Source organism: Schistocerca americana, chromosome 5 (genome assembly GCF_021461395.2).
Source record: "Schistocerca americana isolate TAMUIC-IGC-003095 chromosome 5, iqSchAmer2.1, whole genome shotgun sequence".
Classification (NCBI taxonomy): domain Eukaryota; kingdom Metazoa; phylum Arthropoda; class Insecta; order Orthoptera; family Acrididae; genus Schistocerca; species Schistocerca americana.
In genome coordinates, this window is record NC_060123.1 from 709,783,777 (window position 1) to 709,802,746 (window position 18,970).

General features: G+C 44.8%; 1 protein-coding gene across 1 annotated transcript in view; it reads left to right on the forward strand.

The window, feature by feature from the left end:
• LOC124616652 (UDP-glucosyltransferase 2-like) overlaps positions 1-18,093 on the forward strand; it is a 98,839-nt gene extending 80,746 nt beyond the window's left edge. The window contains exons 5-7 of the mRNA XM_047144981.1: positions 2,588-2,810; positions 8,676-8,895; positions 17,526-18,093. Coding sequence (XP_047000937.1) covers positions 2,588-2,810; positions 8,676-8,895; positions 17,526-17,817 — 735 coding nt within the window. The 3' untranslated portion in view covers positions 17,818-18,093. The remainder of the gene's footprint in view (positions 1-2,587; positions 2,811-8,675; positions 8,896-17,525) is intronic.
• Positions 18,094-18,970: the final 877 nt, after the last annotated feature.

Here is an 18,970-nt window from a genome sequence, read left to right on the forward strand (position 1 = left end):
GCTGCCGACAGTTGAAGAGGGTCGTAATGTGTAATAGGCAGACATCTATCCAGACAATCACAAAGAAATTCCAAATTGCATCAGGATCCATTGCAAGTACTATGACAGTTAGGTGGGAGGTGAGAATACTTCGATTTTATGCTCGAGAGGATAATCATAACCCACACATCACACCGGTAAATGCCAAACGATGCCTCGCTTGGCGTAAGGAGCGTGAACATTGGACGACTGAACAGTGGAAAAGCGTTGTGTGGAGTGACGAATCACGGTATACAATGTGGCGATGCAATGGCAGGGTGTGGGTATGGCGAATGCCCTGTGAAAATCATATGCCAGCGTGTGTAGTGCCAACACCTTATTCTTTTGCGTGACACTATCACAGCACAGGCCTGCATTCTTGCTTCCCGCTGTTGAAGAGCAATTCGGGGATGGCGACTGCATCTTTCAACACGAACGAGCACCTGTGGATAATGCACGGCCTGTGGTAGAGTGGTTACACGATAACGTCCCTGTAACGGACTGGCCTATTCAGAGTCCTGACTTGAAACCTGTAGAATACCACTGGGATATTTTGGAACCCTGACTTGGTGCCAGGCCTCACCGACTGATATCGATAACTCTCCTCAACGCAGCACTCCGTAAAGAATGGGCTGCTATTCCCCAAGAAACCTTCCTGCACCTGACTGAACGTACGCCTGCGAGAGTGGATGGTGGTGGTGGTTAGTGTTTAACGTCCCGTCGACAACGAGGTCATCAGAGACGGAGCGCAAGCTCGGGTTAGGGAAGGATTGGGAAGGAAATCGGCCGTGCCCTTTCAAAGGAACCATCTCGGCATTCGCCTGAAACGATTTAGGGAAATCACGGAAAACCTAAATCAGGATGGCCGGAGACGGGATTTAACCGTCGTCCTCCCGAATGCGAGTCCATGCGAGAGTGGAAGCTGTCATCAAGGCTAAGGGTGGGCCAACAGCATATTGAATTCCAGCATGTCCGGATACTTTTGATCACATAGTGTAGTAGTACGACTCTCTTGTACAACACTGTATTCTTGAATATAGAATTCAGTATTTCGACGTTCTGTCTGTTCTCGTTAGTATCAATGCCGGACTGAACTGTGATAGACAAGACTTGAGTTCCACTCATTGAATTTACAGAAGACCAGGATTTCCAGATAAATATTTCTTTAAGATCTGAATTTGGAACTTGTTGCGGTATTCACTCATTTCCCTTTTTACTGATGTACGAGTTCCATTAATTTTGATCTTATAGCGCCCCAGAATTAGCTTTTATTGCAGTAGTGTATGCCGTGTTTTTGTGCGTTAACGTCACATATTTGTGTAGAACTCGTTGTATAAAGTGTTTTAGCTTTAAACGTAACTATTCTGCGCAAATCAAATTTGTACAAAATTTTCTTGGTGTGACCTTCAAGTAGCATGTCAATACCGTCTATCGCTTATTCGTAGCTCTTTTGATGAGCTTGTTGCATTTGATGGCTCTGATAGTTGTAACAAAATTGTTGTTGTTTGGGTCTTCAGTTTCGAAGACAAGTTTAATGAAGCTGGCCATGCTAGTCCATCCTGAGTAGATTTCTTCATATCTGGGTATCTACAACCACTTACACCCTATGAGCGTGTTTACTGTAATGAAGTGTTGGTCTCCTAAAATTCTTCGCCCCATTCTCGTCTCTCCATAATCAAATTATTTTTTCCTTGTACCTCAGTACAGGTTCTACAAGTCAGTTTTTGCCGTAAGGGTCTTTTCCCCTCTATCTCGATTCAGTGTGCCTTCAAAAGGTTATGTTTCACTCCAACAGAAGACGACACTGGAGACAAATGCTTAGAGAGAACTATGTCACGTTTCTCTGCTGTTCGTCATTCACTTTTATGTAATATGTTTTCGCAAATGTGTTGTACATTCTGAGGAAGGTTTTTCTTTCTTTGGATAGGTTACATATTGTAATGTCTGTACTTGTCCCATTTTAGGTAGTTTTCTTCCACAAAACAAAACTGATCTACTAGTTCTAGTGACACATTTCCAAACCTGATTTCGTCAACACCACCTGATTTAATTGAACTACACTCTTACACTCTTGTTTAACTTTTGCTGCCATCCATCTTCCCATCTCTTTCCAGGCCATTATGTGTTCCACTGAACTAACCTTCCAAGTGGTTTGCAGTCTCTGACAGAATTTCGATTTCATCGGCAAAGCTTAAAGGTTTTATTTCTCCTATCTGAACTTTAGTAGTGTTTCCAAATTCCTCGTTGGTTGTTTTCTCTCTTTAACCTCTGGCTGCTATACAGAAACATTTGGGATAGCCTGCGATCCTTTCACACTTCATTCCCAGTTACTGCGTCCCTTTCATGTACTTGGACTCATAAGCTGCCTGTAACTGAATGTGTCGCGAAAGAGTAACAAATTCTCGAAATTTTCGGCGCCTCATTTCCAGGTAAACAGAAAGTTTCGAGATTATATCCCGTCATGTGTCTCAAGAGAAACAATGGTAATGTAAATAATTCTTGTATCTTCGTTACGTGGGGTGTGGTTGGTGCAGCCTCAGTGTCGGACTACTGTTCGTGGTGGTGACAGGAGCTGCAGCAGTTGTTTGACTCGAGCGAGCGCGGCGTGGTGTACTTCAGCATGGGCACGCTGCTGCGCGTGGACAGCCTGCCCCGGGATCAGCTGCGCGGAATACTGCGGGCGTTCGCGTCGCTGCCGCAGCAGGTGCTCTGGAGGGCCGACCACACGCTGCTGCCGCCGCTGCCGCCCAACGTTCACACTTCCGACTGGCTGCCGCAGAACGACGTGCTCAGTGAGTCCGACAGCTGCGCTGCACGGGGACCGCCCCTGCTCACAGGCTGTGCAGTCGTATAGGATACTGTTGTGACCAGGCGGAACTACATTCGTCCGGACACAAATGTGGGTTCTCTGATTTCTCTGGGACAATGGTCGTCACACTAGAACACGTGAAATATTAGATCACTTCATTACACAAGTAAGTAAAAGATTTACTTAACTTCGACAAACTCCTTTGTCACAGGAGTATTGCACAATTCATAACACTCACGGACTAGCAATCTATCACTTGATCCACTTATTAACAAACTGTTCTACAATATTCGACATTAACAACCATACAGTATCATCTGAAGCTTTAACTACTTACTAGTCCTAGATGAAGACGTCGATAGCTTTAGCTGACATCTCGAACTTGGCAGAGCCCTCGCTAGCTGGACACTACATTGACCTCAGTGTGAGGGCGCGGCTGTTCTGAGAGTTGAGTGGTGGTCCTCACTAGCACTTCTCATACCTCGCTGCAGACTGCAGTGCGCCCTCATTGCTGTCTGTCACATCCACTGGCGGTGCCAACTTTGGTGTGGCAATGCGATCTCTGTATGATAGCACAGATATAGCCCAGTTTTGTGCATCAGCTGTTTTCTCACCCCTGTCCCCTGTGCACACAGGGACCTGTCAGCTCGTGGCAGCCAGGATTACAAGTTCTATTTAAAAATCGATGTACATACACCGATGAGCCAAAGTATTATGACCATCTGTTTACTAGTTTGCTGGTCCACTGTGCGAACACAATAGACATAGGTAAAGCTATTCCCGCAGATTATGGGATAGTTGTTTACCGGCCCACAACTGATACATGTTATGTTCAAATGGGTACATTTACTGACCAAGACATCAATGTGAGTTCATTAATATCCCCCTTAAATCAGTGTTGCGCAGTCCTGACCTTGCAACACAGGCAGTTATCCTACTGGAAGATCTTATCATCGTAGGGGATGACTTCAGGCAGTCTGCAATAGTCTCCAGGCAGTTCACTGGTGTCACGATGCCTTCAGTTATCACCACAGATCCTATGAAACCCCAACTCAAGGTGTCCCACACCGCAATTCTACCCTCACCAGACTGCATCTGTGACACTGTGCACGTTTCGTGCAGCCAGTCGCCTGAACGACAGCGTATAAGTACTCAGCCGTCGACCTTGTACAGCAAGAAATTCGACTCATTCGACAGGCGACACGTTTCTATTGATCCATGGTGAAAACTCAGTGAAGCGCTGCCCACTGCAGTCGTGGCTGACGACATCGTTGAGTCAACTCAAGAACACACAGGGGTCGTGTGACATGGAGCCCCATGTTCAACAATGGCCTTTGAACGGTGTTCTGTAACACTTGCACCTGCATCAGTAGTGTACTGGTCAGATATGCCACAGATCGCTGCCTATCCTGCAGGGGATCCTCCGACATCATGTTTTGTGATGAGACGTGGTCGTCCAGCCCATTCTTTATTTCACTATCATTCAATCTCTTTCCATAGGTGCTCATGACAATAGTACTCCAACAGGCAACCTGCTTCGCCGCTTCAGAGATATTCGTTTCCAGCCTCAGAACCACAACATTGTGTCCTTCGACGAAACTGCTTTTTTCAGCGGATTTCTGCTATCGCGGCCAGTACATTCACTATAATGATTACTCATTCGCGTCTCGCCAGGTAACACTGTTCGCTTACTGCGTCAGCTACTCACACCACCACCAGTAGGCATTCACCCTCTCGGTGGGGTGAGGTCGTTATGTTCTGCCTTATCAGTAGATATGTTACGTGTGTATGTTGCTACACAGCTTTGGACCACTGAGGGAAACTTAAACCAAACTCCATGCATATAAAAGTTAGTGTACGAAAAGAAACCTTTTTGGTAAGACAATCCAAGTACCCTCATAGGAGTAGTGGGGTGACATGCAAAACGTATAGGAAACGAATGTTATTAGTGCTCAAATATTTCTCCTCGGTATAGGATGTTAACCAGACAGAATTGTTAGGGAAAGTAGAGACCCACGGATTCGTATAGTAAACCCGAAAGCGTTTTTTAGGTGCTCGTCCAGGTCCAGTGGTGGATGCTACAAGAAAGGCATTACGCGACACTGTGATTTACTTTGATATTCCGTAAGCGAACTTTTAGAAGAATCAGTTTACTGCTTCCTCATACCTATATTTCGTGAGAGGACCATACAGATATATTTTTACTACTTAGTGCACAATACGAGACTTAGTAACAGTTTTTCTACCCACGCACCATTCGTGGGAGAGACGCAAATGGAGGAACTGACAGTGGTACACGCAGAACCCCACACCAGACACCATAAACACCTTGCAGAATTTATATGGAAACATCAGGGTTTGTAGGACCATTCATGACACTCCAGAAGAGAGTCTAGTGGTAGGAGCAGGTGAGATGAGGTGTGGAGCTGCAGCTGGCCTCGACAGTGGTGAGGGAACGTGGAAACATCGCGAGAAACACATCCTACAACATAAATGCAGATGATGGATGCGCTGTTGTATGTGACAGTGAACGACATCCGTGCAGTGTGTCAGCCATGATCAGAGCAGTCTTCTGTGTAGTTGTGAGTACATTATGTGGAAGCTAAGAAAAATCGAATACGATCAAGTTATCGGTGCTCCACGGTGCGTATCTCCGTGACCAAGAACAGAGTGTTTGTTATTTCAAGAAGCATCATACGAAAATTTATACCGCATACAGTGAACGAGGAGAAAAGGTAATCCTCTGTGTCACAAAACGGACGAAACTGTAAGCTGAGTTATCGTGACAGACAGTCATGGGGGAGGACTGCTAAAAAAAACAAACAAAAAAAACATATATATGTAGTGTATACTGCGGAAAGGATACTGGTATCATGTTTGACAGAAAGGAAACAGCCTGCATGTGCAGAAAGACATGCTACGGCGATGATAAGAGGGAAAGCTCTAATCTCCTCTTGAATGCAGAGTAGTTTCAATCAGGATACATGTCACAGGGTAGTTGGTTCTATTAGTCGTATGGGTGAATAGAGAAGGTGACGAAGGAGGATTTCATATTATGCGAAGATATAGCCAGGATTCCTCTTTTATCCGTTATGGTATTGCATGCGAAAATCATATTGCTTATCCAGTCGCATCGAACCTGACTTTAGGAAGGGCTGATGTGATCAAACTACGAATGTCGCACACGTATATTACATAAGCGTTCGTAGCTACGTCGATTCGTCTTCCACTACATGTACCATGTTGAGCTGCATCACAGTAATAAAAAATTGGCAGGACTAAAGATTGGATTACTTTTTGTTTAATTTGAGATGGAAATATTTTTTCCAAAATTTTGGATGGCATAAAGGCAAGAGAGATATATGGTGTGTGCTGTAACAATGAAAAGAAAGCTAAAATATCTGTAAAGAAGTAACCCATATCTTGTGATACTACTGATAGCGGTCCTTTGCTTAAGACACTATCGATAAAATGTTGTTTCTTGAGACACCAGTGTTCTGAATGGTTTGATGCAGCTCGCCACACATTCCTTTCCTGTGCCAACGTCATCATCTCAAGTGGCACTGGCAACATACGTCCTCAATTATTTGTTGCATTTATTTGAATATCTGTTTCTCCCTACAGTTTTTACCCTGTGCAGCTTACCGAGTACTATGAGGATTACTCCATGATGTCTTAACACATGTCCGATCGTCCGTCCCCTTCTCCTCGCCAATGGTTCCCATATGTTCCTCTCTTCGCCGAGTCTCTAGAGAACCTCCCATTTCCTATTATATTGGTCCTCCTGAGCTTCAACATCTTTCAATACCAGTACATAATAATCCCTTCGATTCTCCTCTTTTTCAAGTTATCCCACAGTCCACTATTCACCACCAAACAATACTGTGCTCCCGGAATATAGTCTTAGAAATACTGGAAGTCCTTTGGAGTCACCTTTCCTTCACTTTTGTAGCAGGCTATGTCACACTGTCTCAGAGGCCAGCAACGGAACGTTTTACGACGACGGTCCGACACCCGGACACCTGTTCTCGACCAAGGGGAGTACATTCCACCGATTCTGCGGGTATTCTCAAGATGTTTTCTGAGAACCTTCCTGCGACATTATTGTAGCTAGGCTCGTGAAAATATTTCGCCTCAGTGGCAGAAATGGGCCAGCATTGCATGACGGCCAACACTGTGTCGCCGGGATACCCATTGCGTTTTTTCAGGGCACTTAGGCAACAAAGCCAATCTCCTTCCCTACTGCGCATAACATCAGTGTTTTAATTTTGCCGCTAGTTGTTATGCCAGAAAGCATACCGGTGACTGCCTGTTCAACGCAATGAGATGTGTTAGAATTGGAGGAACCGATTTTGCACATCTTCTCGAGGGAGACTGGACGATCCGTAGAGACATAGGCGACTGATGCACTACCGTTTACGACTGGTGATTTTTAGCTCTTTGTGCATGCCTCATGTGGATTGTTCTTCGGACTTGAGAGGAGTGTTAGGATTCCACTATTGGTCAGATGGATGTGAGGGATAGTCGGAGAGTCGGTGAGAAGATTCGGGCAGTGGCCTTGAACAAGGAGAGATCGATCGAGACTCAGGGCGCGAAGGTGGATTCACATGAGAGAAAGAGGTGGACACCCACTTTTGGAGCCGACGCAGAGGCTCACTATAGTCACCACATTCTGGACATTTACATGCTCATGGCGAGCAGTTCGCAGCAGCGGCATTAGGAATCCTTAAGGTGAATTGTACCAACTGCAACGTGCCCTTACAACAGCAGCAATCACTGTCTTAACTTAAAGATATGGTGGTAGCTTCCCGATTGGCAGTTCACATACACTTCAAACGAATTAGTTGCAGTACTAGCCCATTATCCACAGTTACAGTGAGAAGTAGATTCAATTTACCACCCCTTCGTCAACAGTGCATCGATACACACTTCATTTTATTAAACGGGAGCTTGAATATAATCGACATGCGATGTTGAGCTATGTCCCATGTCGTTCATGTCTTTTGGAAATAAAAATGTCGTTATCATGAATGTCATCTGTTTTTCAACTAGCCAGCATTCCTTTGTAAATTTCAGTAACCTATTTTTGGGGAACAGTAGGAATACTCTTGGAGTAGAGTACATGATGTCTGCCTTAGTGCCACTGCTCACGGCCAAAATCGTTTTTCATTCGTGTTTAGGTTCTGTTGCGCTTAATTTTACAATATTGTAACGGAGGGGTGCGGAAATACTCCGATGCAGATGCTCATTAGAGGTACGCAAACACCTACTCACCAAATGGGTGATTTCTTCTTCAAATTAAGGCTAATGCTTGTTATTAATATGCTTCTTACAACCAAGAATTCCCTTCTTTCCTGCGCAAGCCTTCTTCCTATGTCCTGCTTCCTTGTTACATCATGTTATTTTGCTTCTAATGTAACAGAATTCCTTCACTTCTTGCACTTCATGATCCCCTATGTAAATGCGAAGTTTATCACTAGAATAATAAGCTCATTTCTGCTACCTCTCATGACTTCCTCTTTCTTCATTTTCTCTGAAGCTGAATTCTATCTTCATTAACTTGTCAATTCCATTCCACGGGTCTTATAGTTCAATTTCGCTTTCACTAATGGTAACAATGTCATCAAACTGTCTTATTGTTATCTTTTCACCCTCAGTTTTAGGCTCTCTTTTGCTTTCCCAGTCTTACACCCTTTTCGATCCGTACACTTCGTTCTCAGCCTCGATGGTGTCTAACACAAATATCACTTAAACCTAGCACTGAAATTTTAGTACTCATGTCGACAGTATTCGGCACCTTCGAATCAAGAGTGAGAGACGGTACCACGTGACTGTACTTGTGTGGCAGACCACCCCAAGACGGTGGCGTTCATCACGCACGGCGGGCAGCTGGGCCTGCAGGAGGCGGTGTGGGCAGGGGTGCCCCTGCTGGTGGTGCCCGTCAGGTGCGACCAGCGCCACAACGCCGCCGCCATGAGCCGCCGCGGCGTCGCCCTCACCCTGACCGTGGGCCAGCTGACGGAGTACAGCCTTCGTGACGCTCTGGACAGCCTCATCAACGACACCAGGTGAGCGCGCCTGACGAAAAATGGTTCAAATGGCTCTGAGCACTATGGGACTTAACAGCTGAGGTCATCAGTCCCCTAGAACTTAGGGCTACTTAAACCGAACTAACCTAAGGACATCACACACATCCATGCCCGAGGCAGGATTCGAACCTGCGACAGTAGCAGTCGCGCGATTCCGGACCGAAGCGCCTAGAACCACTCGCCCACCGTGACCAGCACGCGTGACGAGCTGCCGCGTTCTCCTAAACCTGGCCGCGTGACACGTGACCGAGCACAATCTGCACGAAGCTCATTGCAGTCTCGCCAATGACACTACGTGACGGCACTATTAACTGGGGCGCTGTGCCCTCGACCCTGCCCTCGTAACAGCTGGCCGGGCCCCGAGTTTATGAAACTCTGGACAGGTTCGACAACAACTCCAGATTACTTCACTCTGTTTTTGGGGCACCATCGCTAACTCAAAAAGCTGCCATCACGCCAACGTCTGATGATTTGGCCGTTAGCTGATATGATACTACGAAATTGTTGACAGTATACTGATCACTTGTTAACGTGCTGCCTGTTAGTTTCAGTCCCAGGACATTCTGCCAACGTTTGTTTAACGATTTTCCTGTCTTTTCGCTGGATCGACTGGCTCTCATTGTCAAAGATTAGTGCTCCGTTGCTGGTGGTATGCTAGAGTGGATCTCGTGGCCAGAGATTTTCTGTACCTGTCACACCAACGCCTGAGGGCTTTTCCCCGATCACTACAGCTGATGCTCTTCCTTTGTTTCTTGCAATGACCCGGCACTGCAGAATGAGGCCCCAGGACCTATTTACCCTGAGGCGTTCTACTGGTTAGTGGTGGCAATTCTACCACACAATCCCAGGGTGAGACAAATAATCGGTCGTATGTTTCGCAAACGTGGTATAAAGACCGAGAAGATCAAAGAGTGCTTCAGATCAGTATAAGGGGAATGTTGAGAGTATACCACATACCGAGAACATGTGGGAAAGTCTGTAATGCAACGCCTGGAGGATCCATCAGAACCAGTTCACCGAAAATAAACAGTATTAAAGGTTGGGGCAAACGAGGAAACAAGCTACTGCAGAGCATACGCTCTCTGAAGCCGACCGCATGATAAAATTTACTGACACAGAGGTTCCCACTGTGGAGAAGAGTAAAACGCCCACTTGTTCACGGAAGCAGTACAAATTCAAAAACATAACAACAGTTTCAAAGAGGTGTAAGAAAGTCTCTGGGAAAAGGAATCCCGGTTCCCTGTGCTAGCGAACTATCGTTGCAGGTAGCAGGGCGAGAAGCACAGTGGTAATGATCAGCTAAGAGCTCTCAGACGTTGTTGTACGTATTGCCATAGGCCGCGGGTTCGATGCTAGTCAGCCACCAGTAATAGAGGGTGAACCTCTGGCGATGGCAGGCGAATCGACAGGAAAAACTGTAAATGACAGTCAGCTGAAGATCCCGAGACAGGCGCCAACAGACTGTCTACAAGAATACACTGCAATTCACACTCAAGTGTCTGCAGATACAACAAAATACGGTGCAATTCGAAGCGGACGAGATTTATGACTGAATCCAGGACTTCCTAACAAATGAAACTCTAAACATCGTTCTTGACAGGAAGAAACTGACAAACGGGAAAGAAAGTACGTGGTAACACCGCGCTATTCAATGGGTCATTAAAAAAATATGATAAGTTCTATAGGACCAAACTGCTGAGGTCTTCGGTCCCTAAGCTTACACACTATGTAATATAACTTTAATTAACTTACGCTAATGACAACACACACACCCATGCCCAAGGGAGGACTCGAACGTCCGACGAGGGAAGCCACACTAACCGTGATCAGGCGCCTAAGACTGCGCAGCTAACCCGCCGGCTATGGGACCGTAATTCATTATATTGCATATAAATGATTATGTGAAAAATATCAGAAACTCCATGAAACTGTTTGCAGACGATGATGTTGTCTATGAGCTACAAAGCCAGAACAGTGTGGACAACTGCAGATGACTGTAAACATTACTGTAAAGATGACTGCCAGATGATGCTGAGGGAAAATAAATGTGGCAAACTGATCATTTGGAGACAAAAGAGGTCTGTTACTGTCCGATTACACTACTGCATATAAGCCACTGAAACAAACCATAAAACAGCTAGGAACCATTTAAACTGGAATACTCACATAAAACTGATTGTATGAATTGCAGATGCAAGCTGCGATTGGTGGGAAAAATCCTCAGTAAGTGTGATGCGTCCACCAAACAAATGCCTCACGAGGCACTAGTTCGACAGATTCTTGATTGCTGCTCACCATTGGTGGAGCCCTGCCAGGTTGGACTAACGGAGGAAGAAGATCCAACGAAGGACCGAGACTTACATGACAGGCCCGTTTAGTAGGCACAAGGGCTTTACGAAGTTGCTCAACAAACTCCTCTGGCTGATGCTAAACGAGAGGCGTCGTGCAGAGACAGTTTTTATGCAGCACAGAAACGTTTACTTTAGAAATTTCGAAATCCGCTACGAATGAGGTAACCTGTTGACTCTTCCCACACAAGCACATCTCGCGTTGCGGGCCCAACGAGAAAATCGAATAAGTCAGGGCTCTGCGCACAGCCCCTTATCGACAACTGTGCATAGCACGGACTATTTACGAATGCAACAGGGAAGGCGACAGACGATATGAGCAACAAAAGTACCCTCCGCAACACAATGTAAGACGTCATCTAAGTATGACGTAAATGTACACGTAACAGTATGTCCTGATTTGCGTACCATCAGCTTTGTGGGCCAACGTTTCCTACCTGGGGCGGTGCCGGCGGGGTTCAGATTGGCTAACCTACTCAGACGATTCGTACTACATTGCTTCGCAACAGCGATGAATTTTGGAAAACTTGATGCCACGAAAACATTCTTTTTAGAAACTCAGGCTACGCTGCAACACCGTGTCTCTCATTTTTTAAAAAAAATAAACTAAAAGAAAACTTGTACGGGGTGTGTGATGAAAATAATGACAATTCTTAGTCTGTTGTGGGACGGAAAACGGAGTAGTATGGCTTTGAGGATGTCGCTCCTGTGTCGGCGTCGTCTTCTGTTGAAATTCAAGATCGCATGCGTTGTTCAAGTGTTCCCACACCTGTCATCATGCCCGGGAATGTCCCTGGGAACGATACAACCAACACCGTTGTCCTTACTGAAGAAATTCATCACTGTAGATGTATATAAAACCTGCGGGTTCTATCGCTCTAGCAGAAACTGTGGGTTCCACCGTACAAGAAGATACTGCAGGCTTACCTGTATTTGCAGAAATTGCACTTTCCAATGTACTAGCACAAACTGAAGGTCCCATTACACTAGCTGAAGTTTCAGCTGTAGTATAAAAATCTGAAGATTCCATTCTGCTAGCAAAAACAGCAGATTCAAAATGTTCCAATACACTAGCAGACACTGTGCTTTCCGTGGTGATATGGCTTTAACAAGGACGTTAATTAATGAGAGGACACAATCAACACGTCTTAATGTAAGGACTGGGTAACAAATTAAACATTGTTGGATTCTTCAAAACAACATCTTCACAAATTTATTACTACAATACTGCAAATAAATGTACTACAAATTTTGGTAAGTTCCTTTCTTTTGGCAAAAAACATTTACTAGCTCAAAGAATTTGTTTCTTTTTCTATTGAAACAGTGCTACATTAGGAAAGGTTAACCCACAGTGAAAATCCAAATTTTGCCTTAGGTTCCAAAAGTATTACAAGAAGTTACTTGAGTACTGTTTTTTAGATCTTTTGGGTAAAAGATCAGCTATAATTTCCGGCTTATCTTTTTAACATAAAGAGTAGTATTCTTTTCTTATAACACTTTTTTGACGATTGAGTAAGCAGTAAACCAATTATCTATTGTCAGGTTTCTTCTAGACCCTTTTACTGAGTTTACAAGACGCAAAACAAGATCATCTGCCTTATTACTGATTTTCCACGGTTCTCGTATCTGTGCACGCGCACAGACTTCCAAATATTTTTCATCGTATGTTTTAGAACAAGCCATGATGAAACCGTTGATCCTATAATTGGCAGGTTTAATTGGCATATACAACGTGAACCACCTGCACCTACCTCTGTATGGAACTTGCATTTCGTTTTCTGATAAAGCAAAATATGCGTTGAAGTTGGAGACAGGTATATTAAGAACGAATCTTGTGGCAGCAAGATTGTCTTGCGCTTTTCTTTCTTTCCTCGTTTGGGGACAGCGAGTCAAAAATCTGAACCTTTTCAATGTCATACTTGCTCGAAAGATTTGTAATCCGCTCTAATTTGTACTGAAAAAGCCTTCGATATTCATTTTAACCCCATGCAATGTTACTTACAGCTAAGTATAGGTCAAAATATGCCTTCAATTCATCAAAATGTGTAGGCCTAGTCATATTTGGGCCACTTGAACATTTGTTTCGAACTGAATGACGATAGACATTAGTTGATGCAAGAACTAAATCAATCAGTAGATTGATTCTAACGGTAAATCTAGATCCATCACAGCTCGAATGCTTCCAGGAAAATGGATGATAACTATATTCTGACGTCTTTTTCGAACACTTTGTGGGAAACAACTTTTTCTCCAACTAGTTGCTCCGTTCCTTCCTTTATAAAGCCGCATACCTGATGCATCTGAGTCAGTTATTGGAGATGAACCGGATGCAGCAACAGTATGTGCATCGATGCTGGGGAATTTAACTGAACATCTTCCTCTTCACCACCAGTTATTACACTATTACTGTCATGCTCACTGTTTATTTCGAAGTCTGGGTGCGTGTCAGAATCGTCTACTTCACACTCATCATCATATAAAATTTTGTAAATTTGACTGTATGAAAATTTTGTCTTGCCGTTTCAAACTGTAAACTATTGACAATGATAATTCGGTTTTGGGACATCACAAATAGTCCGCAAAGTAACTCATGACCGACCTACACCAAATTAAAAATGAGACAGCACTGGCAGAAATCAGTAACGTTAGCCGTCGGGCTTGGTCTGGCACACCCGTGTGCTTTTTGGAAGCAAAGAACACCTCACTGAGGACGTGAACTCTTTCTCTCGGATATTATAGGAAGCTAGAAGAGTGCTCGAGTCAAACCGGCAACTAACCGGAAATAAATTCAGTGAAAGTGGGTCTTACAGACCAAGCCCGACAGTTTTAGGATCAAATAAGGCAGGGATGAAACTGGCTCATGTCAGAAAACATCTGCTCAAGGCTAGAGCAGAAGCTGGGACGAGGAATTTAGCAGCATCCAAACCTAAACCGTATTCTCCAAGAAATTTCATATTAATCAGGCATGCCAGACAATGTAAGCCTCCATCCAGGGAGCAACGCAACTGCTACCGATTACTAACCGTGAACAAATGTTGGGCTAGAGAATCTGAGTTAAATAGGATAACAAGTATCGAGCACTTGAGTACGTCCAAAGGATCAGTCTCGCGATTATTAACTAAAACTTCACAAGAGTTACAAATCACTAACGCTTCCACCCAACCGTTGTTATTGTTACCAGCGGGAGCTCCCTTCTTGATAAACAAAAGCTGAACAGTTAATATAAGAGAACACATACAGGTCACAAAATATTAAGAACTAATAAAACTAAAAGACTGATTGATCTCCCTGCACTATCTGCCTTTTTAGTTTCAGAGCGATCAGCTACAATAGGTCCAGTAGTTTGCCTACGCGGAAGAGGGTTGATCATACGTGACAAAAGTTCAGAAATAGACATTATCAAAGCAGGGGTACAAAATGGGTGGTGGAGAACTGAACACGAAGCAGCCAGTAATCACACAAAAGCCACCGGCCGGAACGAGTGTCATAGAAGTGTCAAAGAACGCTCGCCATCAAAACAGGTAGCGGCAGATCCCAAACTCTGTCTTCGACTATGGCGAGCAAGCCGGGCAAATTCTCGCTCCGACTGCTTGTCAGACAGCCGCCACGCCACAGTGACTGCCCCAGAGGTGTGCACCAGCAGCGCCAGTGCACGGGGCCCCCTGCTGGAACGTGCGCACACCGGGCAAGCTGGCCACGCTGACGCAGAAACGGGTGCGCTCTGCCCCGTGCGCCGTGGTCCTCGAGGCTCTGCGCGACTCCCACCTCCACCGTCACGGCGTCCTGGCTCTCCACGTGGCCAGAGGCAGCAGGCCAGGTAGGAAGCACTGACCTCGCACACGGCTCAGGTTGTACAGGAAGGCAGTGTGCTAACACAAACTGTGGGTTCAGACATATTACCAGAAACTCCATCGCAAAGTATAATATCAGAAACTGCCGGTTCCAACAACCTAGTAGAGACTGTTGGTTCCATGCTGCTATCAGAAACTGTGGATTACACTGCCTTTGGAGAATGTGTTGCCAACCGGTGTGGCCGAGCGGTTCTAGGTGCTTCAGTCTGGAACCGCGCGACCGCTACGGTCGCAGGTTCGAATCGTGCCTCGAGCATGGATGTTTTTGATGTCCTTAGGTTACTTAGGTAGTTCTACGTTCTAGGGGACTGATAACCTTAGATGTTATGTCCCATAGTGCTCAGAACCATTTAAAGAATGTGTTGATTCAGTCGTACTAGCAGAAACTGCGGTATGGAATGTACTGGCAAAAGCGGGAGGGTTCAACATACTAGTATAAACCGCTGCTTTCGTCACATTAGCAGAAACTGTGGGTTCCAGTGTTCTCGCGGAAGCTGCAGCTTCCACTGTACTGATGGAAACTGCAAGTTCCCTTACAACAGTAAATAACTAAAGGAAAATACACATCACAGTGTCACAGTACGCATTAGAACATTTAATAAATCGAGTCTCCCAGTCCATACTGTATACCAATTAGATTCCTTTCAGGGTACACTGATACAATACCTCCATACTTAACTATCATACAGAATCACCCCCTCGACGAAAGATCCGTACCCAAAGACTGGAAAGTTGAACAGGTCACATCAGTATTGAAGAAATGTAGCAGGAACAGTGCACTTCAGATTGCAGCTCCTTACCATTAACGTCGAAATTGAGCAGGACTTTGGAACATATATTGTGTTCGAACATTGTGAGTTATCTCGAATAGAACGATTTATTTGGACTCAGTCAACACGGATTTGGGAAACATCGTTCTCGTCAAACACGACTAGCTATTTACTCATACGAAATGTTGAGTGCTGTCGACAAAGGATTTCGGATTGATTACATATTTCTAGATTTCCAGAAGGCTTTTGCCACCGTGCCTCACAAGCGGCTCGTAATCAAATTGCGTGGTTGTGGAATATCGTCTGAGTTATGCGACTTGATTCGTGATTTCCTGTCACAGACATCACAGTTCGTAGTAGCGGACGGAAAGTCATCGAATAAAACGGAAATGATTTCTAGCGTTTCCCAAAGTAGTGTTATAGGCCCTCTGCGGTCCCTCATCAATATAAACGATTTAGGAGACAATCTGAACAGCCATCTTATGTTGTTTACAGATGGTGCTATCGTTCATGGTTTATCGAAATCATCAAAAGATCAACAGAAATTGCAAAACGATTTACAAAACAATTTTCTATGTTGCGGATGTTGCCAGCTGTCCCTAAATAATAAAAGTCTTACACTATCCAAATGAGTGATAAAAGGAATCTAAAAGATGTAAATTCAACTAAATAGCGAAGAATTACAATTACGAACAACTTAAGCTGTGAAGGACACATAGAAAGTGCTGTGGGGAAGGCAAACCAAAGACTGCGTTTTCTTAGCAGAACACTTAGAAGATGCAACACCTCTACTGAAGAGACTGCCTGCGCTACGCTCGGCCGTCCTCTTTTGGAGTACTGATGCGCTGTGTGGTATCCTTCCCAAATAGGATTAACGGAGTACATCGAGGAGGTTCAACGAAGAGCAGTACGTTTTGCTTTATCGAGAAATAGGGGAGAGAGTATCACTGACATAATACAGGAACTGGGGTGTACAGAATTTAAATAAAGGCGTTTTTCGCTGCGACGGAATATTCTCATCACATTTTAGTCAGTAACTTTCTCATCTGAATGGAGAAATGTTTTGTTAACGCCAGCCTATGCAGGCAGAAACGATCATCGACATAATAAAAGGAGAATCGGAACTCGCACGTAGAGATATATAGCACCCCGTATTCCGGCCACTAGTGGTCTACCGGGACCATCCGACCGCCGTGTCATTCTCAGGGGAGGTTGCGGATAGGAGGGGCGTGGGGTCAGCACACCGCTCTCCCGATCGTTATGATGGTATTTTTGACCGAAGCCGCTACTATTCGGTCGAGTAGCTCCTCAATTGGCATCACGAGGCTGAGTGCACCCCGAAAAATGGCAACAGCACATGGCGGCTGCATGGCCACCCATCCAAGTGCCGGCCACGCCCAACAGAGCTTAACTTCGGTGATCTCACGGGAACCGGTGTATGCACTGCGGCAAGGCCGTTGGTTCGTTTTAAACAGCCTGCATGGAATAATAGGGAATTATTGTGAAGGTGCTTCGATGAGTCATTTGCCAGGAACTTAAGTGCGATTTGCAGAGTAACCATGCAGGTGTAGATGTAGATGTAGAATTATTTGCCTCCTCTCTTTCGTAGAACGCCGTCACTCGTATCGGCGCTGTTTCAGCTACCGAGAGCGCATGATGGAGCTGTCGGTGCTCTTCCGGGACCGCCCCCGGCCGCCTCTGGAGGAAGCAGTGTACTGGGTGGAGTACGTGCTGAGGCACCGCGGCGCGCCGCAGCTGCGCCCCGCCTCCCTGGACCTGGCCTGGCACCAGCACCTGCTGCTGGACGTCGCCGCCCCCGCCCTGGCCACGCTGCTGCTCGCGCTGGCGGCCGCCTACGCCGGCCTGCGCTGCCTGCTGGGGGCTCTCTGGAGGGGCGGAGCAGCGAGGCGGCAGGAGGTCAAGAGTGACTGAGCGACATAGGGCAGAGCTGGTCCTCCGGCCCAGCTAAAGTCGCTCGTAAAACATCCAGAGGCGATGTCGATGTGCAATGATACTTACTGGTTGGGCGTGTTCTGTTACAGAGTTAGAGTTGAAGCTACAGTTACTGAGTTATCACCTGAGATGTTTTCAACAGCAGTTCCCAAGAACAGTCATATTTTCGGAAAGTTGGCTACATTTCGCTAGGAAACACTCTGTAATACTGACTGACCAAGTTCCACTGACGAATAAATGAATCTTGATAATCCAGCCTGTTATATGTATTATGCCGGATTTTTCAAAGCAGCATCATGCTTTACAGATTTTGTTTTTAATTTCTTTGCTCAGAAAATAAAATCATTACCACAAACGAAAAAAATTTTTTTTATATAATCCATAATCTAATTCAGAATGATCTGTCTGTTTGCCTGCAAATGTTGTGTAAGCGTAACATGTATAAGTAAAGACTGAACACACTTTCTGTCCCTGACTTGATTTCAGTTTTCTGCGAATTAAAAAAAAAAATCTTTTCCATGCACTGCAGAAAGATTCCTATTCAAGAAATCTGAGTAATAAATTGAGAAACAGAAATGTCGGAAATTTTATGTGTTGAAGCACACAATGAATCTTATATGAAATATGTAAAATATTTAACGTAGTTTCTAGTGAATGTATACGATACTGTAACGTCAAACTGAACATCCTTAACCAGTGCACCTTGGATTTTTTTTTCCCTGTAATGTCAGGGCAAAGAGTGTATGAAAGAAAATTTTTGGAAAATTCACCGAAAAACTTGGGGATCTATATGGTATTTATGCACGAAACTCTCAACAAAAGACAGTTCTGTTGCCACATTTATTCAGAAAAAAAGTTTGACAGTTCTGATATCTCATGTTTTCATAACAACAACAAACTACACATTGAATATTGATATTTTGGGAAACCAAAAATATGATTGAAAACGATAATTCAGCATGTTAGCGTGGTGATCACATCTTAGGCCTGTTGTAAAGATTGAACTGATGTGAGTTCGTGGTAATTTCCTGGGTTGCGACCAAAACTATGCAGTGGAACGAGACTCGGTGTTAAAAGCTGATGAACAACGTGACTGAAAAAACGAAAATTGTAGATAAGTACAAAAGCGAGG